The 20300-nt window shown below is 32.7% G+C and overlaps 2 protein-coding genes across 2 annotated transcripts; one reads left to right on the forward strand and one right to left on the reverse strand.

Moving 5' to 3' along the window:
• Positions 1 to 7140: 7140 nt before the first annotated feature.
• Positions 7141 to 12205, reverse strand: LOC126840784 (beta-galactosidase-like). The gene is made up of 11 exons (XM_050576727.1): positions 11797 to 12205; positions 11562 to 11734; positions 10434 to 10584; positions 10233 to 10296; positions 9900 to 9994; positions 9614 to 9809; positions 9166 to 9521; positions 8581 to 8853; positions 8325 to 8462; positions 8055 to 8267; positions 7141 to 7403 (listed from the first exon to the last, which is right to left on the reverse strand). Exons 1-11 carry the CDS (start codon positions 11854 to 11856, stop codon positions 7218 to 7220), a joined length of 1905 nt encoding a protein of 634 aa, XP_050432684.1. The 5' UTR covers positions 11857 to 12205; the 3' UTR covers positions 7141 to 7217.
• Positions 12206 to 13163: 958 nt separating this feature from the next.
• Positions 13164 to 18718, forward strand: LOC126840070 (peroxidase-like). Its single transcript, XM_050575560.1, has 13 exons — positions 13164 to 13237; positions 13568 to 13709; positions 13930 to 14131; positions 14917 to 15111; positions 15357 to 15532; positions 16139 to 16334; positions 16421 to 16618; positions 16783 to 16915; positions 16993 to 17143; positions 17204 to 17386; positions 17724 to 17922; positions 17997 to 18099; positions 18181 to 18718. Exons 1-13 carry the CDS (start codon positions 13188 to 13190, stop codon positions 18245 to 18247), a joined length of 1995 nt encoding a protein of 664 aa, XP_050431517.1. The 5' UTR covers positions 13164 to 13187; the 3' UTR covers positions 18248 to 18718.
• The last annotated feature ends 1582 nt before the right edge of the window (positions 18719 to 20300 follow it).

The raw sequence follows: 20300 nt of genomic DNA on the forward strand, positions 1-20300 counted from the left end.
GCAGTGATTTAAATGAACAAAAATGTTCTTACAGGAAAAACTCTTACGCCTCGGAAACATGTCGGATTTTAATAATTTTTTTTTTTTTTGAAAGGGGAAAACTTTTTGCAGTTCAGATAGAAGCCCAAATTTTCATTTAACATCAAATAGGGCTAAAAAAATATGTTTAAAACAATAACAAATATTTGGCATAATTCAAATGCGTATTATGGCTTCTATAATAAGAATTTTGAAATTCGGTCTTCAATCCGAACTGCAAAAAGTTTTCCCCTTTCAAATAGAAAAAAAAAGATTAAAATCCTACTATTCTATAGGACGTTAGAGTTTTTTTCTGTGAGACATGTTTTTGGTTCTAAAATCGTACCGGTTCCGGCAGCCTTAAGGGGATTGCATTCGGCGGGTTTTTCAGTCAAAACACATAATTTGTATTCTATTGCACAGACCGAATTAGTGATCCGATAAGCAATCTCAAAACAGATTTGAATTCGCCATGAAGTTTACTTATGAGCGGTCAGGGTACTTTTTTCAATTTTTAATTTTCACACTTTCCAAATTTGATTTTAAAATTTGAAATTTTATATAATGTTCAAACGTGTTTTATACATAGTAGGAATAAGATATCAAAAAAATACCCTAACCGATCATATTAAGTGATCATGACAAATTCAAATCTGTTTTCAGATTACTTATCGGATCACTGGTTCAGCCTGTGCGATGGAACAAAAAATATATGCTATATTAACTAAAATGGGTTTTCCTCACAGACAAAATAATTTAAATTAAACATAATACCATGAAGCTTATTCAAATTAACCGGTAAATTAATTGAAATGATCGAAATTTATTAAAACCACTTTTTTCTTAAATATTGCCTATACAAAACTCCTTAAAAAGCATCCCCTTAAGGGAATTGCATGCGGTATGTTTTTAAAGAGCTTTATATAGGCAATATTTAAGAAAAAAGAGGTTTTAATACATTTCAACCATATCAGTTAATTTACCGGTTAATTTGCCCAAGCTTCAAGATATTGTTTTAAATTTAAACACATTTTTTCTACGAGTAAATGCCAATTTGGCTTACCAAAAGGCTAGACTAAATGTCTACTACTTAAGAGATTATGTAAAGAGATTCGACTTTACGTTATGTTATGTAGATTTTGATGAAAGAAGCCGATTTTCATTTAAAAATGTCAGTTTTTTGAATACCCAATTTTTTTCATAAAAAGAAGCAAAACCCTGTTATCTACATAACCTAGTTAAGTTTCCAAAAAACTCATAAATCATTTCGGAATTGAAATCGGACCATTTAAAGTAGTAGAAAATTTGTCTGGCTTTTTGATCTAAAACGTCAAAGAAATATACCTCGTGCAATCGCCTTTAATCACTTTGTATAGGAATAAAATGTTATAAATCCCATGGACAGCTTATAATACAATTATATTATAACAATATTATAAGAAATTAACATCCGGAAACATCCAACGACTCCTCTCTTCAAAATATAGCGTCAAATCATTAAACTTTCCAGTCATGTCATAAAAAGAGATGACCTAGAAAATATAATTACTCAAGAAAAATGTCAAGGCAAAAGAAATAGACGACGTCCTCCTAAACGGTAAATTATGTGTTGTTGAATAAACACACCATGTTTTGATGTTAAATAAATAATTTTTGTCAAAAAAACATAGCCTCAAATCAAAGTATGTCATTTGAATTCGATTTTTGTTGTGCTCGAAAATTTTTTTTTAATATTATTTACAAGAACCCAACCGTTCTTGTAAATAATATTAAAAAAAAAACCAAATTTCAAATACAATATTTTAGTTTAACCTAATACTTTATATACCGTACTTGTCATTAATATTGTTCTAGAACGTCCATAGCTAAACTATGTTTTCCAAGACTATTGTAATCGTCTTATCCTTGGTATGTATTCTAGTATTTGTCATTTCATTGTAATAACTATGGTACAGTAATTGTATTAATAAACGAAATTATATAATTTGTGTTTCAGTTTTCTCTTGAAGTAAATTCAAAGGTAGGATATAGAAATTACAATTATATAATTCACTGCACTTCCCTTAATTCATACCGGATAATGTATTTTGAACTTATCAAATGTATACCTAGTGATTTAATTCGTTAATTTTCGATCATCTAAGTTATTAAACATATTATTTATAATTTTATATTAAATTATATTTTTTTAAATTAATGAGAAAAATAAATAGAAAATTAAGAGTATTATTAAAAATTCAAATGAATCTGACAGTTTTTTTTTACAAAATCTTTACTGTCAAAATGCAATATACACTATTTTTCTGATATTTAATTAGCTCAAAATTATAGTCTACCAAGGTTCTAAATTTTAGCATGGAGATCAATAATATTTTATTTCAACACAATGTTTTATTTTTATCATGACGTTTAGTAATATTCTTTTATTAAAAAAAAAAAAAAATTGTTTTTTATTAAAAACTTTATTTTATTATGTATTTACCAAAGTAAATTTACTAAATTACTAGTTTATTTTTCCAAAATGATGTTCAGAATTCACATCTTTTTTTTTTTTTTTTTTTTTTTATTTATAAAAATATATTTACAATCTGTAATATTAGTTACAATAAGTAAATTTGAAAAAAAAATATGATACAATGACAGGACAACGTGAAAGAAGAGGGTGTCCAGTAACACTACTTCAACTAGATTTAATTACATAATTATAACTGTTTTGAATTCCTTAAAAAATTTGTTGATTATTTTTTTTTTTAGTTATTGAGAAGGTCGCGAGACCAATTTCGTTTTAATCGACGAGGAGGATTGTTTGGAAGAGTAAGAGAAGAAATATTGGATATCAGTGGATTCGGGTGATTTATAGTGGTAGAGTGGAATTTTTTATAATGAGTGGATGCAAGAACAGGAATCGTAGGAATACTGAGGTCGTGATGGAGTGTACGATTACTTACATACTAAGGCGAGTTAGTTAGGAGACGGAGGTTAATTGATTGAAATTATTGAAATAAATTTAGATTTGAGGTTTTTGTCGATCCCCAAATTTGGATGCCGTAGGTCATTGCAGGACGAATAAGTTGTTTGTATAGGAGGATTTTATTATTAAGAGAAATGTTTGAACGGAGAAGATGTCTTAAGCTATGGAGTTTTAATTTAAGAGATAGTTTTTTAGTTTTGATGTGAGTAGCCCAAGTTAATCGCTTGTCAAGATGAATGCCTAAGTATTTAACAGAGTTTTCTATTGGGATTATATTATTGTTAAGAGTTAATGGAGGACTAACTTTGAGTCCTAAAGTGAATGTAATATGTGATGATTTATTTTCATTTACTTTAATTTTCCACTGATTAAACCAGGTTTCTAGCTCGTTAAGATGCATTTGCAGTTTATTAATGGCTGAATTAATATCTGGGTCGGAAGAAGTTATGCAGGTGTCATCTGCAAAAGTGGCTAAGTTAGTGATGTTTGAATGAGGTATGTCGGCAGTAAATAGATTATAAAGGGTAGGCGCGAGAATGCTACCTTGTGGAACACCAGCTTTTATAGGAAAAGTATTTGAAAGCTCATCATCGCATCGCACTTGGAAAGTACGGTGTGAGAGGAAAGATTTTAAGGTAAGATATAGAGGAGTGGGAAGGAAACGAATTTTGTAGAGCAGGCCTTTGTGCCATACGCGATCAAACGCCTGTGCTACGTCAAGGAATACGGCTGAACAAAAATGTTTTTTTTTTAGAGAAGAGGCAATGTTGTCTACAATTCTGTGTACTTGGTGAAGGGCTGAATGATTATTTCTAAAACCAAATTGGGTATCTGGAATAATTTTTTTTTCGGTTATAATTGGATAGATTCTTTTGATTATGATTTTTTCTAGGATTTTAGAGAAGGAGGGGAGTAGGCTAATTGGTCTATACGATGAAGGGAGATGCGAGGGTTTCCCAGGCTTATGAATTAGAATAATGACCGAGTGTTTCCAAGAAGAGGGGATGTATGATAAACGGAGGATAGAGTTAAAGATGTGTGAGAGGTGAATAATAGCTTTTTTTGGTAATTTTTTAATGATTTGATTTGTTATTAGATCATGGCCGGGGGCTTTGTTGTTGGGAAGATTCTTAATGATATAATGGACTTCGGATGGAGAGGTATGTTTAGTTGGTAATGACATAGGGAGAATTTGGGAAAGAGTGGATTCTACGTGACTAACGTGATCATTGTCAGGCATGTCAGGATGAGGAGTGAATCTCATTTCTAGATCGGTTGCAAATAAGTTTGCCTTATCTAGATTAGATGTGGCTAAGGAGTGGTCAGGATGGCGTAGAGGAGGGATTTTATTTTTTTGTTTAAGGATATTTTTAGTAGCTTTCCATAATGAATTATTGGATAAGTTGAGTGAGTTTATATACTGTTGATATTTTTCTGAATTGTGTTTGCGCAGAATATTTTTTAAGGAAGATGTAAGCATATTGTAATTTCTTTTATCACTGGGCAAGTGTGACCTCTGCCATCTAGAGCGGGCTCGTCTTTTTTCAATTATTAGTTGAGAAATATGAGGGGGTAGGTGATAACTAGAGTTTTGAGTAGAATTAATAGGAATGGAAGAGTCGAGTACTGCTTTTTGAATAATGGAAGTAAGAGATAGGACTGCAGAGTCAATGTGTGAAGGAGTTTTTAAAGGAATGTTAAGGAGAATTTGATTTTCAATAATACTGTGGAATTTTGGCCATATGGTTTTACCAGGCGTAATTGTAGGGTAGGATTTAGTTGTGTAAGAGAGATCATTTAAAGTTAATAAGACTACACATCTAAGTTTTTTTTTATTGGCTTTCCACAATTTAAAATAAAAATTATCCTGCCTATATGCTTAGTTCCTGCTATGCCTCGACCTCGTCTCACTGATTGAAAATTATTTTTTTATAGTATATTATAATATAAAAATAAATAATTTAAATATAAATGTATACATTTTTTTAGGGTAACGGTTTAGAACGGTATAAAAACCGAGTGGCTATGATAACCGGAGCTAAGTCGGGCATAGGTCTTGCTACCACTGTTGCATTGCTCAAGGCCGGTATAATTGTAGTGGGTATAGATATAGAAGAAGGTATTCAACAGGTAACATGCATATTAAAAATATTTTTCAATATTCAAACCATTTTTAAAATAATTTGTTGTGTTGATCTACTCGGTTAGATATAGCTAAGTGGTAGAAAGTTCCACGAAACACAAAATTTTAATTTAACTGTTTTTTTTCCTATATTAAATTCGATAATAATTTATTGTGTGTACATTTTTTAGGCTATAACTAGTGCTTTACCCAGAGAAAACAGCGAATCGTTGGGTTCGTTTTATGCAATAAAATGCGACATAACGGATGAAAAAGAGCTATTGAAGGTGTTCAAATGGATAGAAGACACGCTTGGCGGAATTAGCATAATGATCAATAACGCAGGCGCGATAAGGCGTGCTACACTTTTAGGTAATGCTATACTATTTTTGTAAAGGGTACTTACAGGGGAAAACCCCAAAATGTCAACAAAAAAAGTTTAAAAAATCCAGTACCTACCTGCATTGTTACAATAACGAAATCGTTATTTTGATAGAAGATACTTTTTTGGTTAGCTCCTTGTTATGTTCACTTAAACTAAAAGGAGAAAACTACAGTTTGCTCGAATTAAGTTTCTGGGTTTGCTATTTGATAGTGAAACAACAGTCAATCCGAAATATATTTTCGTTAAATTCTTGATCTGCCTATTAGTATGACTGATTAGGAAAGACAGGCGACGAATCCTAATGGTATTTTAAAAATGTGTCCATGTTCACATTTTCTTAGGAGGCGATTCGGCACAGTATAGATTTGTATGGGAACTTAATGTCCAAGCCCTGTCGGTGTGCACCAGAGAAGCGTTCCAGTCTATGACCAAACATGATAAGCACGACGGTCACATTATTCAAATTAACAGGTAATAACCGAATGGATTTAGATGGATGAAAATAACTTTGCTGTGTAATATTTTTGTGTACCTGCAATTAATATTTAGTATCGCCGGATATTCAATGGTCGCTAAGATGGGTCATAAAATGTATAACGCCTCCAAAGCGGCTGTAACCGTACTAACCGATGGTTTGAGACATGAATTATCATTGATCGGTTCAAAAATCAAAGTCACGGTAAAAAACATTAAAGACTTTCACATTGGACTACACGCTACAAACTTTTAAATATTATATTTCAGGGTATCAGCCCGGGTCTAGTCGACACCAACATATTTTATTTGGAACCAGAACTAAAATTGTTGTATCCAACACAATTCTTTTTAAAAACTCAAACCATTGCCAATGCAGCGATGTTTGTGCTGGATACACCTCCGGATGTTGTTGTATGTGTTGTAGTATACCATTTTTCAGTTATTTAATACTTTTTTGTTTCGATTCAGTTTTGATTTGTATCAATACTATAATATTAAAACAAATAATTTCCCATCAACATATTATATAACATTAATAAATGGTGATTTTCAGATAGCGGAGCTCATCGTTATTGCAGTAGGTATGCCCATACAAAGTCATAACAAACCTAAGCCTCCTTATACATTATAAAAACTTTATAGAATATAATTGGTAACATAATTTACATATTATTATTTCAATTAAGAACTACAGTTATGAATAATTATGGTATATGCAATATAATATTATGTGTATATTATATAAATAATAGTTGTGTATCACCGACTATTATAAATTCAGCCCAAGTCACAGAATGATTAGAAATTGTATATTTTCATTGCGTCGGGTTAGATAATTTAAAATCGCTTTTTTGTGCATTGTACTTTTAAAATGTAAAGTTATTTATACTATGAATGTGTTAATTTATATTAGTTTGTTAGTATTATCTGTAAGCTGTACTATTGCCTTTATGGGCGTTATCAATAAAATAATAACTAAAAAATTAACAATCGGAGCAATCCTACGTGTATTATATAGAAATAAAAAATAAGTCGATACATTTTTTACGGTAGACTAACTGCTAGAAAAACCTCTTTCGCTGGCCAAGTCGACACGAGCCCTTAAGCAATATTCCTCTTTCGGGGTTAGGGCATTTGGATTTTGGACTGTGGGTTTTGATACTATGATTGTTGGATCAATATATTTTACAATTTATTTAATTCTTTATATTGGACTAGGTTAATGTGTACTAGAATTTGTTAGATTATCCGTCAAGACGGTGTTTGTCGACAAATTTCACAGTTAAATCTTCGGCGGCTTCTTCCAGTTCTACTAGCACTAAAGTGTTGAGGCCCCGAACCAATAGTGCACCCGGCACGTACAAAGTGATCTGAGGTCCCACGGCTGGCCAGTATCTACCGACGTTGAAACCGTTGACGAAGGCTACACCCTGTAATGAAAAACCGTGTGTAAGTCAATGAAATTTAATACATTCGACTGCTGTATCAATGCACTTGGCCCATTAGACAGGTAAACTAGAGTATTTCTAAAAAATAATTTCATTTCACTTCTCCTCCTTCCTCTCCATTCGATAGTAGCATATACAGATAAGGAATGCCTAAAATTTCAGACCCCTGCGGAACTCTGAGTACTTCTTCGTACATTGTTTTCTTGCATTTGATTAACGTGGGAAAATGTATCAATTAAATAATTGTATTTTTAAACTTTATCAAAATTTAAATCGTTAACGCAGAAGTGTTATGATACTTCAAAATCGTTTTCATGATAATATTAAAAGACACAAATTGTTTTTGTCGAGTTACAGGTCATTGAAACTAACAAAACTAATAACTTTCTAATACCTGCTTGCAAATTAAACAAATTTTAAGAGAAGGAGTTCAAGTGTCATATATTTTAGTTTCAAGAATATTTGATCAAATTAGACACGTTTTAATGAAAAATTGAAATTTCCCATGTCAGTCAAATGCGATAAAAAATTCACAAAGATGTACTTGGAGATGAGTTGAGGGGTGGAAGATTTTAGGGATTCTTCTGTGAGTGGATTGCTAAAATAGTGAAAAAATAACAGTCATGGGTGTACCTTGGTCCATCCCGAAGGGTCCAAAAACGTATCTAACGGTTTTTCGCGTACACCGTCTTCGGGCACCACGAACACTCCACGGTAGAATGCCGGAGTCCGGACATCCGGTAAGACGTCCATGTCGGTCAACCAAGAAGTGTCATTTAACGGATATCTGGTCATCGACCACGGTCCCAGAGTTTGGTTCCCCAGCGTTACGTCCGCCAAAATTCCCTAAAACACCGTACGATGAAAAATGTATCACTTTGCGACCGATGACGATTCTCATACCTTTCTGTCTTCGATAAATTTCCCGTTGCTGCATCTGCCTTGGTTCTCGACGAGGATGCTCAATTTCTGTTTACTTCCAGTTACCAACAAGTCCATGGTCGTGTTGAAACCAGACCGACTCATTGTTCCCAATTTCGCCTGCGACAAACAATAGTATTTCAACAGCCCATAAAAACAATCCAATAAGAGGACAAAGAAAAAAAAGGCTAGACCTATATGAGCCTTATCTTAAATAAACAGAAAACGGTTTTCTCACGTGGTCTAAGAAAATAATTGCTCGATCTCTGAGAAGATTGATTGTCAACGGCAATCGTGCTGCTGTTCCATTTCCTGGCAAAACGGTTTCGTACAACACTAAACCTTGGTTCATATCTATGTCTTCGAAACTCAATGGCTTTTGGTTGGTCACTGTTGTAAAGAGATTACGGGGAACTTGGTCCAGCAAGCCAGTAACTGGCAGCATATTCACAGTGCCATAGCTGTACTTAAGCGACGGTTTTGGTGTTGGGATGGTATTCTTTGAAAAATTCTGCAAATCACAATGAACAAATATTTTGATTTATCAACAAAAATATATTTTTTTTTATTGGTTGAAGTCAGTTCAATATTTGCGTAACACTTCAGTCAGTAAGATCAAAGTCTGTCCCGTTAAATTATTGTTTTAGACTTTATTTGTGTTTGGTTTCTGGCATGAGTTCTCTGGCGACTTAACTAGGTTATGTAGGATGTAGATTTTTGATTTTTTTTATGGTTCACATGTGTCAGTGGAGGACATTGGTTTTCGCTAACCGCGTTTAGTATGTTAAGTGGTTACAACAATATTATAATTTGCAATAGTTACTGCTTCTCGGAGGACTCGCTGGATTTCAAAGTATTTTTCAGTAGGGTCTCCTGCTTCGTCCAACGGCGACGTGAAGTCATACGTGGTCAGTTGGGGCATGTAAACCGCCGTGTCCAGAGATGAACCACCGACGAAGGTACCTCCGGAAGTCAATCCGAAGTTTGTGCCGCCGTGGAACATAAGGAAGTTAAACGACGCGTTGTAAGCCATAACCCTTTTCATCATTGTGACGATGTCTTGAGCGTTCCGGGGTGGTCTGGGCTGTCCCCAAAACGCTATCCAACCAGTGTAGAATTCGGAATTGATCAACGGTCCTCGCTTCTCCACTTGCCTCATGTACCCAAAACACTCGACCTCTGTGAGAGTACAAATAAAATAACAATTTACAATACCGCCGTTGTGATAGCACACTTATGCTAATACTAGTCTAAGGTAATCTAAGACTTGCCGTCGCTCAGTGGAGAAAAATCCACCGTTGTATACACTTTCGGTATACTACCACACCGTTGATAGTTTATATCGCATTCGTCTGTTGTGTAAAGTATTGCGCGATAACCGATGAAACTTTGTACGGTGTCTCTAAGCCAAGTCGTATACTTTTTGTCGCAAAATCCTAGTTCGTTGTGTCCGTATTCGTTTTCAATCTGGACCAGAAACAGTGGTTTTTTTTTTTTTGTTATAGATTTATTGGTAATTTTGATTTTTTTATAATTTTATAATATAGAAAATCCCACCTGAATCATAATGATGTTACCTCCGTTCTCGTACAAATGTGGAACTAATTTCGGTAATAGAACTGAAAACCATTTTTTAACGTACTTCTTAAAAGCTAAAAACAAAATTAAACGAAAGCTTTTTAAAGTTTTATTATTTTTGTAAAGACTTTGCAATATGTTTATACAACATTTACACAGATTATTTAATTTTTTTTTGCCAATCTCGAGTAAATTAATATTTTACTACAATTTTATAATATTACAACTTTTTTTTTTCAATAATGTAAGATATGAAATACATTTTCATTAAACTATTTAAACACCCAATATAGAAAAAGCGTTTTGTATTACTTGGGTCGCTGGTTCTAACGTTCACTCTTGGTTTTATCTTTAGTAACCAATATGGCAAACCACCCTGTAACAAAATATATTCATCTTTATATTATGGCAATAATTTCTAATGGAAAGTACTAATAACATAGTACGTTATTTTACATCTAGCAATGGTGGTTTATTTTATTTCATTCAACCTGTTTTTATTTCAATACGTACGAAATCTCTTTCAGCTTGAATAAATGGTCCTATTCTTATTAGAGCTAGCATTTCCTCCTCTCGCATCAATTGAATAAAGTATTCAAAATCGGCATTTCCTCTGAAGTTATAAATGCCAGGCTCAGGTTCATGCGTACTCCATTCAATATAACTGGAAAATTATAAAAATGTCATCATTTTCTATATTAAACATTAAAAAAAAAGCGTTTAAAAAGAAATACTCTGCTTTGTAAAATAAATGTTTTAAAGTCATTTATTGGCTAGGAACCGTATTTTTTTCTTTATATAATACTTGCAACATAAACATTTTTATTCAAGAATAAATACTTATTTATAGTTTGAATTAGCTAAAAAAAATGAACTAGTTAATACCATGTTTTTAAAGATCAAACACCATTTATTTACTTATTTGTTTTATTGGTTTTTTTGTCTCTTCTGTTTATTTACTAGTTTAATAGATTTCAGCCATGTGAAATGTTCAACTAAGATTAGTTACAACACATATTAAATATAATTCATGTGTTTCTTTTTAGAAAAGGCGGAAATTGTTTTTGTTTTTTGTCTTACTTTTACTTAATACCAATTACATTGAGTTGGATTAAAAGCATCCAAAATTGTTATTAAAACTCTACAAAAGGTGTTCCCAGAAAACTGTGGTATTTCTCATGGAAACTAGTATTTTTAGGTTTAATCTAAATTATTCATCGGCTTATAAACTGTACAACTTATCAGCCATTTTAGAGAGTAGATAACAAATTCTTAACAATTTGGCTGTTCCATAACCAGTTATGAATAAATAATTTTGCCATATTAACCATATAAACTTGTGTTGTATAAAGCACTTGTACAAAATTATTAAATAAGAACAACAGTTCTAATGAATGCCATTTTTAATAATTGTCAAAATTTAAATATACTAAACACAATGTTTAGATTAATGTTAATTGTTTGTAAAAATTGAATGGTAATATGTCGAATGTGAATAAACGCTATTTATTATATAACAATATTTATTATTTACCAGATAGCGTTAGTGTGGTAATTGTTGGGTGTATAGTACAATTTTGTTGACAATATAATGAGCTAAAATGTAAATGCTTATAGACAAATGTTTTCTTGAGTACTTACAACGATATGGCGTTGAGGCCGGCTGCCTTCATTTTTTGAATTCGATTCCTCCAATCGGCCCTGGGCACTCGGAAGTAATGCATCGAACCGGATACATACTGAAAGGCTTGTCCGTCCTTAAGGAATCGGTTGTTGTCATAATCGATCTCGAAACTAGGCAGACCGTCGGCTGACTATTGGGAAATAAAAAAAAATTATACTATAGATAGACACAGCAAGTAAAGCATACACTCACGGTATGGACAAAGTCGACGGTTAACGAACAGATTGCTGATATCAATATGGCAGAACGCATATTCGCATCGAGTGTAGTATTTTGTTTTTTTTTCACAACCGACTGTGGTCCACCCGAGATTATTGTTATAACGACTTAGGTGTGCATATCGTTAACAGTCGAAACCAGTTTGAAGAACGTGCCTTCGATATTATAATAGTTATACAACATTTTGAACGTTAGCCAAAATTCACTAAGCAGCAACAAGTACAAAAGTAGTACCGTTATTCACTGCAGAGAGAAACCCCCACCAACCCCCAAAAAAACCAGTATAAACTAGACCTGCTCAAATATTTTTAAATAGTGCAGTCAAGGACATTGTTAAATTTTTGAAGAGTACATATGAAATCTACAGATGAAAAAACAATTATTAGCATAATGTAAAATATCATACGAAAACATCAATAAATAATATTGTATAAAATGTAAATATATTTTTCGAGAAACGGACGTCTACATTCAACATTCTTTGTAAATTATATTATCTTAGGTCATTCACAAGCTTTTTAGTTAAAACTAAAAATGTTCACTATAATACTAAATTGATCAGTTATAGTAAAACGATAAAAAAAAAATATATTTGCTTAAATGATTTTGTAATAAGCTTTAGCAATACCTTTAGGAATAAAAAAAAGGAATATTTTAATTTAAACTAGGAATGTAAAAGCATGCTGATGTTTATAGACTTTGTTATAAATTAACGAGTAAAACAAATTGACAAACACATAAAACAATGTTTTAATAGATAGATTTTGATCTTGCTAAAGTGCAAATATTAAACTGACCTCATAAAATATATAATATTAAATAAGATATGAAAAAAAATAAAGGTGTTGTCTTGAAAAACAATTTTTAACTAACTAGTAAACTCTTGAAACTTTATCTGTTTAAAACCTAACAAAAACTAAAAAAAAAGTATATTATTAACTATTAAAAAAGTTTGTTGTACTGAAAAAAGAAAAAGAAATAATTTAAATTTCCACAAAGTTATAATTAATTTTATTAGGTAAAAAAAATGTATGCTAAAATAATGTTAAAATGGAGTACCTATTTTTCAAACTAATGTTTAATGTAGATTTAAATTAAACTTATTAAGTAAATCAAGTAAATGAGTAAACGAGTAAATAAGTCATTGTAAATATTTCCATGGCTTTTATAAAACAGACATGATAAACAATTTACCAACAATATTTTTATTAGCTTATAATTGCATTTTACCGAGTGCCATCGAATTCCCATCACTAATTTGAATAAATGAAAATACCCAAAACAACCGGTTTAAATCTTCTTAGTATGATATTTGTATTCTATATGCAGTATATCATTGAACTGCGAAACGAACAACATCTACAATGGTGAAGTTTTCGGATGAAGTTGACGATATTGAAAACAACGAACGCAAGTAAATATTCCAATTTAAAGTTAACAAAAATAAAATATTTTATTTTTAATGACAACTTTTTTTATATTGAATGGTATTTTCTTTCAGCATTTAAAACCTATTTTTTCGCCTTTTAACGATTATGGAATTTTTTCAAGACTTAAAAATAGTAGCATGTGTTTTTTCTTTGTTAATCCTTATTATGAATGTAATCCCGTTCTTGATTTTTGTGATAGCCCCGTGTGAAATGAAACCAGGGAAACAACATAACTGCATTTAGGGGAGCTCTTCGTCTCGCTCCCCGCAAAACGCTTATACGTCTTAGGTAATAAGTATTTTTGATTATTACAGACCTCTGTTGGACACAGCTAAGTCGAAATATTCTCGGAAGCAGCGTTATATATTTTTAATATTTTTCGTCCTCGTCCACGTCGTCGTCATAGCATACTTCGTCGTCCCGTGGATTGAATCGTCGTCGTTGTTCACCAAAACAGTGATTACAATTATTTTTTTTATTTAAGATAATATTTACAGCCTATACAATATGTTTAGTATCATAAGTAAATGAGTTAATAATAACAATTTCAAAGAAGTTGGCTTGAATGACTCGATGAAAGAGTGACCCGTCGGCAAGCCTCTAGTCGGTTACAATAATTTACAATTTTAAATCCGACCTATGTTTGTTTAACGATTAATACATTTGTTCGATTTAGAAAACGTTGACGCCGTTGTCGAAATTGAGCAGCGTAGCGACGACCAACAACGAATATTATAAAAAATGCGCTCCAAAAGTTACTTGCTTTGTGAGTGCTAAGTACAGAACTTACACCGGATCTTGTAACAATCTGAGACATCCGAACTGGGGTGCTTACCTGACGCCGTTCTATAGGTTTTCTAACGCCGAGTTCAGTGACGGTAATTATTGGACAAAACAAAAACCTTTTTTTTATTTCCATGAACATAACTTATGGCTTGGGGCTATCCAAAATTTGCAGGTTACATTATAGGTTAGGTACAGCGGGTAAGAAGAAGATTACTGATAAGAGATTAGATTAATAAACCAGACTTGGCGATTTGGTAGAATTTAATCCGTCTTATCGCTATTCTCTGATAGTTACAATATTTGAAATTTAATGTGATAAGAGGGGTAGGGGGGACAAGAAAGCGAGGGGAGTGGAAAAAAAGGAGAGATGGGACATCCAACATGTTTTCGTCAAGGGAATAATTGAATCATGGTTATGAAAATGCCCCTCTGATCACTTTTCTTTTGCCTTTCCCTTCTCCTACCAAATCGTATGGTCTTGATTGAATCTTATCATTTATCAATTACCAGCTGTCTCTTGGCAAACGTGACGCGAAAATTTCCACGCAAATTTGGGATTGATCTCCAACCGAAAACGATGAATTCAATCTTTCTCCTAAAGGAATATGTCTTATGACCGGGCGATTCTCCTCATTTCATCTCAATTGCACTTTCACCAGAGATTAATGATAAAAAGGATTGAATCCCTTATCAACTGGACATAACCTAACCTAATCCAACAGGACATAGCGACACGGGTGTTGTCCACGCAATTCTGGATTAACCCCCAGCCATAAGATATATTCATGTCGAAATCACACCCGTGTTATAGAGCTGCTATTGTGTTGATCATTTTTAGTAGCTTTGGATAAGTTATAATATTGGAAATGTTCTCTAGGGAAGAGCGAATTTCGATTGCAAGCGGATGGCAAGCCGTTGCCCAGCGTTAGATTGATCCAACTGAAACTGTTTCACGGCAACGATGTGCGTCATAGCGATCGAGAGAACAATGAACTTTTAGTGCCATGGGGACAATTTTTAGCTCATGACATTTCATATTATCCGGATGATATTCGCAGCAACGAAACACCCGGTATACGAATGTTAATATTATACATATGATTTGTAAATTTTATTATGTATCGTCGGCGACAGACCCATTTGTTGTTGTTCAATTACACTTGAGCCAAATTATATTTAAAAACAATGATATCATTAAAAACTAAATGAACGCCCCTGTTGAATTGGGGCGATTACCTTTGACCATGCTAAGTGAAAATTTTTGTAAAGCCTACACCATTTAACAATAATACTAATAATGCAAATTGTTGTTCGCAGACCTGTTGGATCATTGTTTCGACAAAGACAAATCTACAATTCCTAAAATATGTTCTTACAGTGTACGGGTTCCAGACGACGACCCTTTGGCCTACAAGCAAAAATTAAAAATGTTAAAATACACACGATCGCAGAGCTCGTTCAACAGTAGCTGCCCACTATTGCCGTTCACCTTTGTACGTGGATTAAAGCTATTATATATTATTCATAATATTATGATCATTCCGCACAGTCAATATAAATTGTTATTTTAGCTAGGTAACTTTTTCCTCTAGTTTGATTGGTAAGCTACAATCCTCCATGCTTCTCTATCGCGACTTAATTCCTTTAATTCATGGTACTTATTTTTCTTCTCATCTTTTAGTATCAGCTGTGATATATGTACTCCATTCTTGGTCTACCTCTCCCAATGTAATGCACGTTCTATCAATGAACGTCTTCTAGACCTAACTATTCTGCCTTTATTCTTTTATGCTATGTAGTACTACTTAATTTGTCACACTTTCAGTCCGTGGAATTATAAGCATACTGCGATAATACCACATCATCGGCTTTTTTTTTTTTTACTGTCCATGGTCTCACAGCCATACAATTAGGCTCTGAAAGGCCTTTTTCCCCTGGGTTATTTCACTTACTGTTTCTGATGCACATCGATTGTGTTCTGGTTATTATACTGCCAATGTTGGTGAAGTTTTGAACTTGTCTAATTGGTACTCTGTCTATGTAAATATGCTGATGATTTTTGCTACAAACCATTACTTTGTTTTTTTTTTGTTGTTTAGTTAAACAGACAAACTCATTACATTGACGCTTCTAACGTGTATGCATCCGACCAAGCTATAGCCTACGGACTTCGATCATTGAAAAACGGTAGACTTCTTTCTCGCACACTAAAAGGTGGGGAATATTGTCCCCAATACCCAACGCCTGGATTCACCGAACCGAGCAGAGGAAGATCAAAATATCAATTTTCGACTGGTAACAAACACTCTTCGTTCGAAAATAGACTTTATTGGCGTTCAAACAACATTCAAATTTTATATGAATATTTTTGTTTTTTATAGGTTACTACGAAAGTAATCAAAATATGGCTATTGCCTCTACACAAATTTTGTTTATGAGGTTTCACAACTACTTAGCGGACGAACTACATGCACTCAACCCACTGTGGACGGACGAGATAATTTACCAAGAAGCACGTCGCATCGTAGGAGCAGTCGTCCAGGTTATCAGTTACAAAGATTTTTTGCCTATCATTTTGGGTTAGTAAACCACAACAATAAATTATTATTATAAGATTCTTGAATGCTTGTTGTTTTCTAAAAGGTACACTTCTCTTTTGGCGACAATGTATTATAATATACACAATTTATAAAAGTAAAAATACTCTGACCCATCCTGTTCATTATGTTGTCAATATTTTCAGGCGATTTTTATATGGATCATTTTAGATTAAACACTAAGACAGTTTACGATCCTTCGGTGACCCCGGCAATGAGTCAGGAAATGGTGAGCGGAGCTTTTCGAACACTACACAGCATTATACCCGCCACGTTTAAGTAGATAATATATTATATTTCTGATGCCTATTAATTTATTTTCGAATAACCGCTTTTTAAGTAAAAATAATTTTTAGATTTATGGATCAGAACTATTCGATCGTCAACGAAATCGCTCCTTCAACAACTTTTAACAACCCCGATCCCTTAGTAGGGTACATTGACGAGGTGTTTAGAGGATTTTTGGAAACACCCGGTAGAGCACCGCAGCCTAACTTCAATTCTCTGGTTTGCACGCGAATCAAATAACTGCCACCGGCATTTTATAAGTTCAAAACAATATTCTAGATAACAAACACACTGATTCCGATCAATCCGCATAAGAACCTATCGATGGGTTTCGATTTGATGACATTCGATTTTCAGAGGGGACGAGACAACGGTTTGCCGGGGTATAATAAATTGAGGAAAATTTGTGGATTGTCATTTGCACGAAAGTTCGAAGATTTATCAGACCTCATACCGAATCGAGTGAGTATTACCTGTAACGGGTTTTTATTTTTATGACTACCATAGTCAATGGCAATGATTGCCATTGAATCATTAATCGTTTTCCTTTGGACTAGAGTAAAGTAAAACATTCCATTTCTTCGCTACACCCAAAGACATGGACATGTTTTTCTCTCCCCTACCTCTTCCACGAGAACTCTATATTAGATGTCTAGCCCATCCCTTCGCGTTACCTTTCCCCTTCTCATCTTCTACCCTCAAGTCCGTTTTTCGGTGGAAAAGGACCATGTCTCCTCCGCTACAAATATATCCTCGCTAAAATGATTTCCATGAGATAATCTAGTGTTGTTGCTCACAGGCTATCGAGGCACTGAAGAAACTCTATTCCCACGTGGATGACATCGATTTCATGGTGGGGGCTATGTTGGAAAAACCTCAGAACAACTCGATGGTCGGCCCGACTTCGGCTTGCATCATAGGCGATGCTTTCTACAGGGCCAGGGTGGGAGATCGTTTCTTTTACGACGTCCAAGGGCAACCGGGAAGCTTCTCTGCGGGTAAACTAGAGCAGAGTAAGACTAGATTTTGTACTGACTCAACAAACGTGTGGTGGTTTTTTTTTGTGTTACAGAGCAAATAAAGGTATTAGAAACTATCAATTTAGGCCACGTCTTATGCAGTACATCAAATGTGAACCATATTCAAAAGGAGACGTTCAGATTCGTCGATCCCAAGTAAAATGCGTTTTTTTGTTTTACAAAAATATTCATGTGACGCGTAATTTACAATAATTATAATATTATATTATGTTTTAGGCTGATGGCGAGTATCAAGTACGACTGCGATTCGTATGAAATAAATTTAACGCCGTGGAAAGAATAATGATTCCAACTTTAAGCTTAAAATTACAATTACTTAAGAAATCAAATGCTTATGTTGCACTTTCCCCTAATTATACATTCTTTTTTCATAATTCTTAGGTCTACCTTGTCTACCTTTGACCATATATTTCAATAAGCCAATATAAAACTTTTATTATTTATGTCAAGACAGTTTGTTAAAAAAAAATAATGTAAAAAAACCTATAACCATATAACTAGACAAATACAGAAATGATGATTATAACTATTGCACAGACTTGTACATATTTTTGTTCTTAAAGAAAACGTTAGAAAACATTTGCTTATTATTTACTTGAATTGACTAGAAGACGTCGCTTAAATAAAAAAATCTTTGTATTTTGTAACAATATTGGTTACCTATTAAATCCTTTTATTTTTTTAATAATAATAACGCCCATTCGGGCAAAGAGTGTTCATGAATGATAACAAAATAAAACAATAATTCTCAGAATATTTTGACTACAATTTTATAGTAACAGTTATTTGCCCGTGACCCAGACACAAAAAGCGAAGTTTAGAAATGGTCGGTATCGAATCATCCCCTTAACGAGTATGCTTAGTGCATTTTCGACATTATATCTACATGTTTATATTAAGCATTTGCTTAATAATCTGATATTTGCATATTGTATAAAATAACGCAAATATAATAAAGTTAATAAAATATTTTCTGTTGCCGTCAACCGGTTTAACGCGATGGCTTCCACGTGCTGTGCGATCACTATGGCTGAATAATTTTGATTATATAAGACTTTTTGTAAAAATCTCTGATTACGTTGAAGGGAGAATATTTAAAAAATTAAAAATTATAGTCATTCCCAATCTTAGAGATTATTTATTTTAATAAGCTGCTATCGTTTGAAAGAAAAAGCTGTAGGCTAAACAAAAAAACTAGTCTAATATAATATAATTTTATAATATAGGGGTATGATAACGAGTGGGAAAGATATTGTTTTATTATGTATTGTACATATTATACCGAGTTATCCATTTAACGAGGGACACCGATTTTATTTGGGAAATATTATTTTTAAATTAAGAAAAATTTGCAATGAAAATGTTGTCGTTGTCTTGTCGTTACTATTGATAAAGTAGTACATGCTAAAAAGTAAAAAACAAAGTGTTGATGATATTAAAAAAAATCAACGGAAAACCGTTGAAATATATAATTAAGTCAATTTTATTTTAGAATAATTTATAAAAAAAAAATCGTATATTTTCATGTCAAACGAATACTAATGATTTGTTATTATCAATGGTAAAATTAATAACTAATATAGAATACTATATAATATTATTGAGTGCGCTTTAAGTTTTTTTGAGTAAATAGCTAGTTTTCTTTATCTTGTGAAGAAGTCTAGTAAGTACTTAATCGACCGTAAGTAGGAAATATATCTATATCGCAAGCTAACTTCTATATCGACTTTACACAATTTGGTCAGGATAACATTTTTAAGGTTTGACCACATTTATTACATAGGTACTTGAATATATTTTATTAATTTTTATGTCATTGCAAATCCAGAATGTCATAATGTATATTATAAAATATGCTTTATTAATTTTTTATCGATACAACTTTAATCAAAGTTATGAAAAAAAACCCAAATGTTCCTCTTGAGAAACAAAAAGGTTCTCAGCATAGAACTTTCAGTTAGTGACATTTTAAGATATACGGTGTTTAGAACCTTTTGATGTAAATCGAATAGTATATTTTGTACAATAGACTACTTTTGACGACAAACTTAAAATGTATATTATTGTATCGCTGTTCAAATAATGTAAACAAGGCACCATATGTTTTTCTATTTCATTAATTAACAATTGGGGTTATTTGCGTCTTAGGGTTATCCAACTAATCAGATAATCGGGGTACATAATACTTATAGTTTTTCTGTATCTTCGTAATTAAAAATTCTGCGCATTATTCCCTAACGAACCATTTTAGAAAATGAAACCACTTTAGAAAAAAATTCAATTATAATAAAAATATTCCATTTATATTAAACTAAAGCGAGACGACATTGAAATCG

Source organism: Adelges cooleyi, unplaced genomic scaffold, assembly GCF_023614345.1.
Source record: "Adelges cooleyi isolate 19-005CV unplaced genomic scaffold, UGA_ACOO_1.1 ACOO_flye_CR_arks_rails_tigmint_CR_PRNA_108, whole genome shotgun sequence".
Lineage (NCBI taxonomy): Eukaryota > Metazoa > Arthropoda > Insecta > Hemiptera > Adelgidae > Adelges > Adelges cooleyi.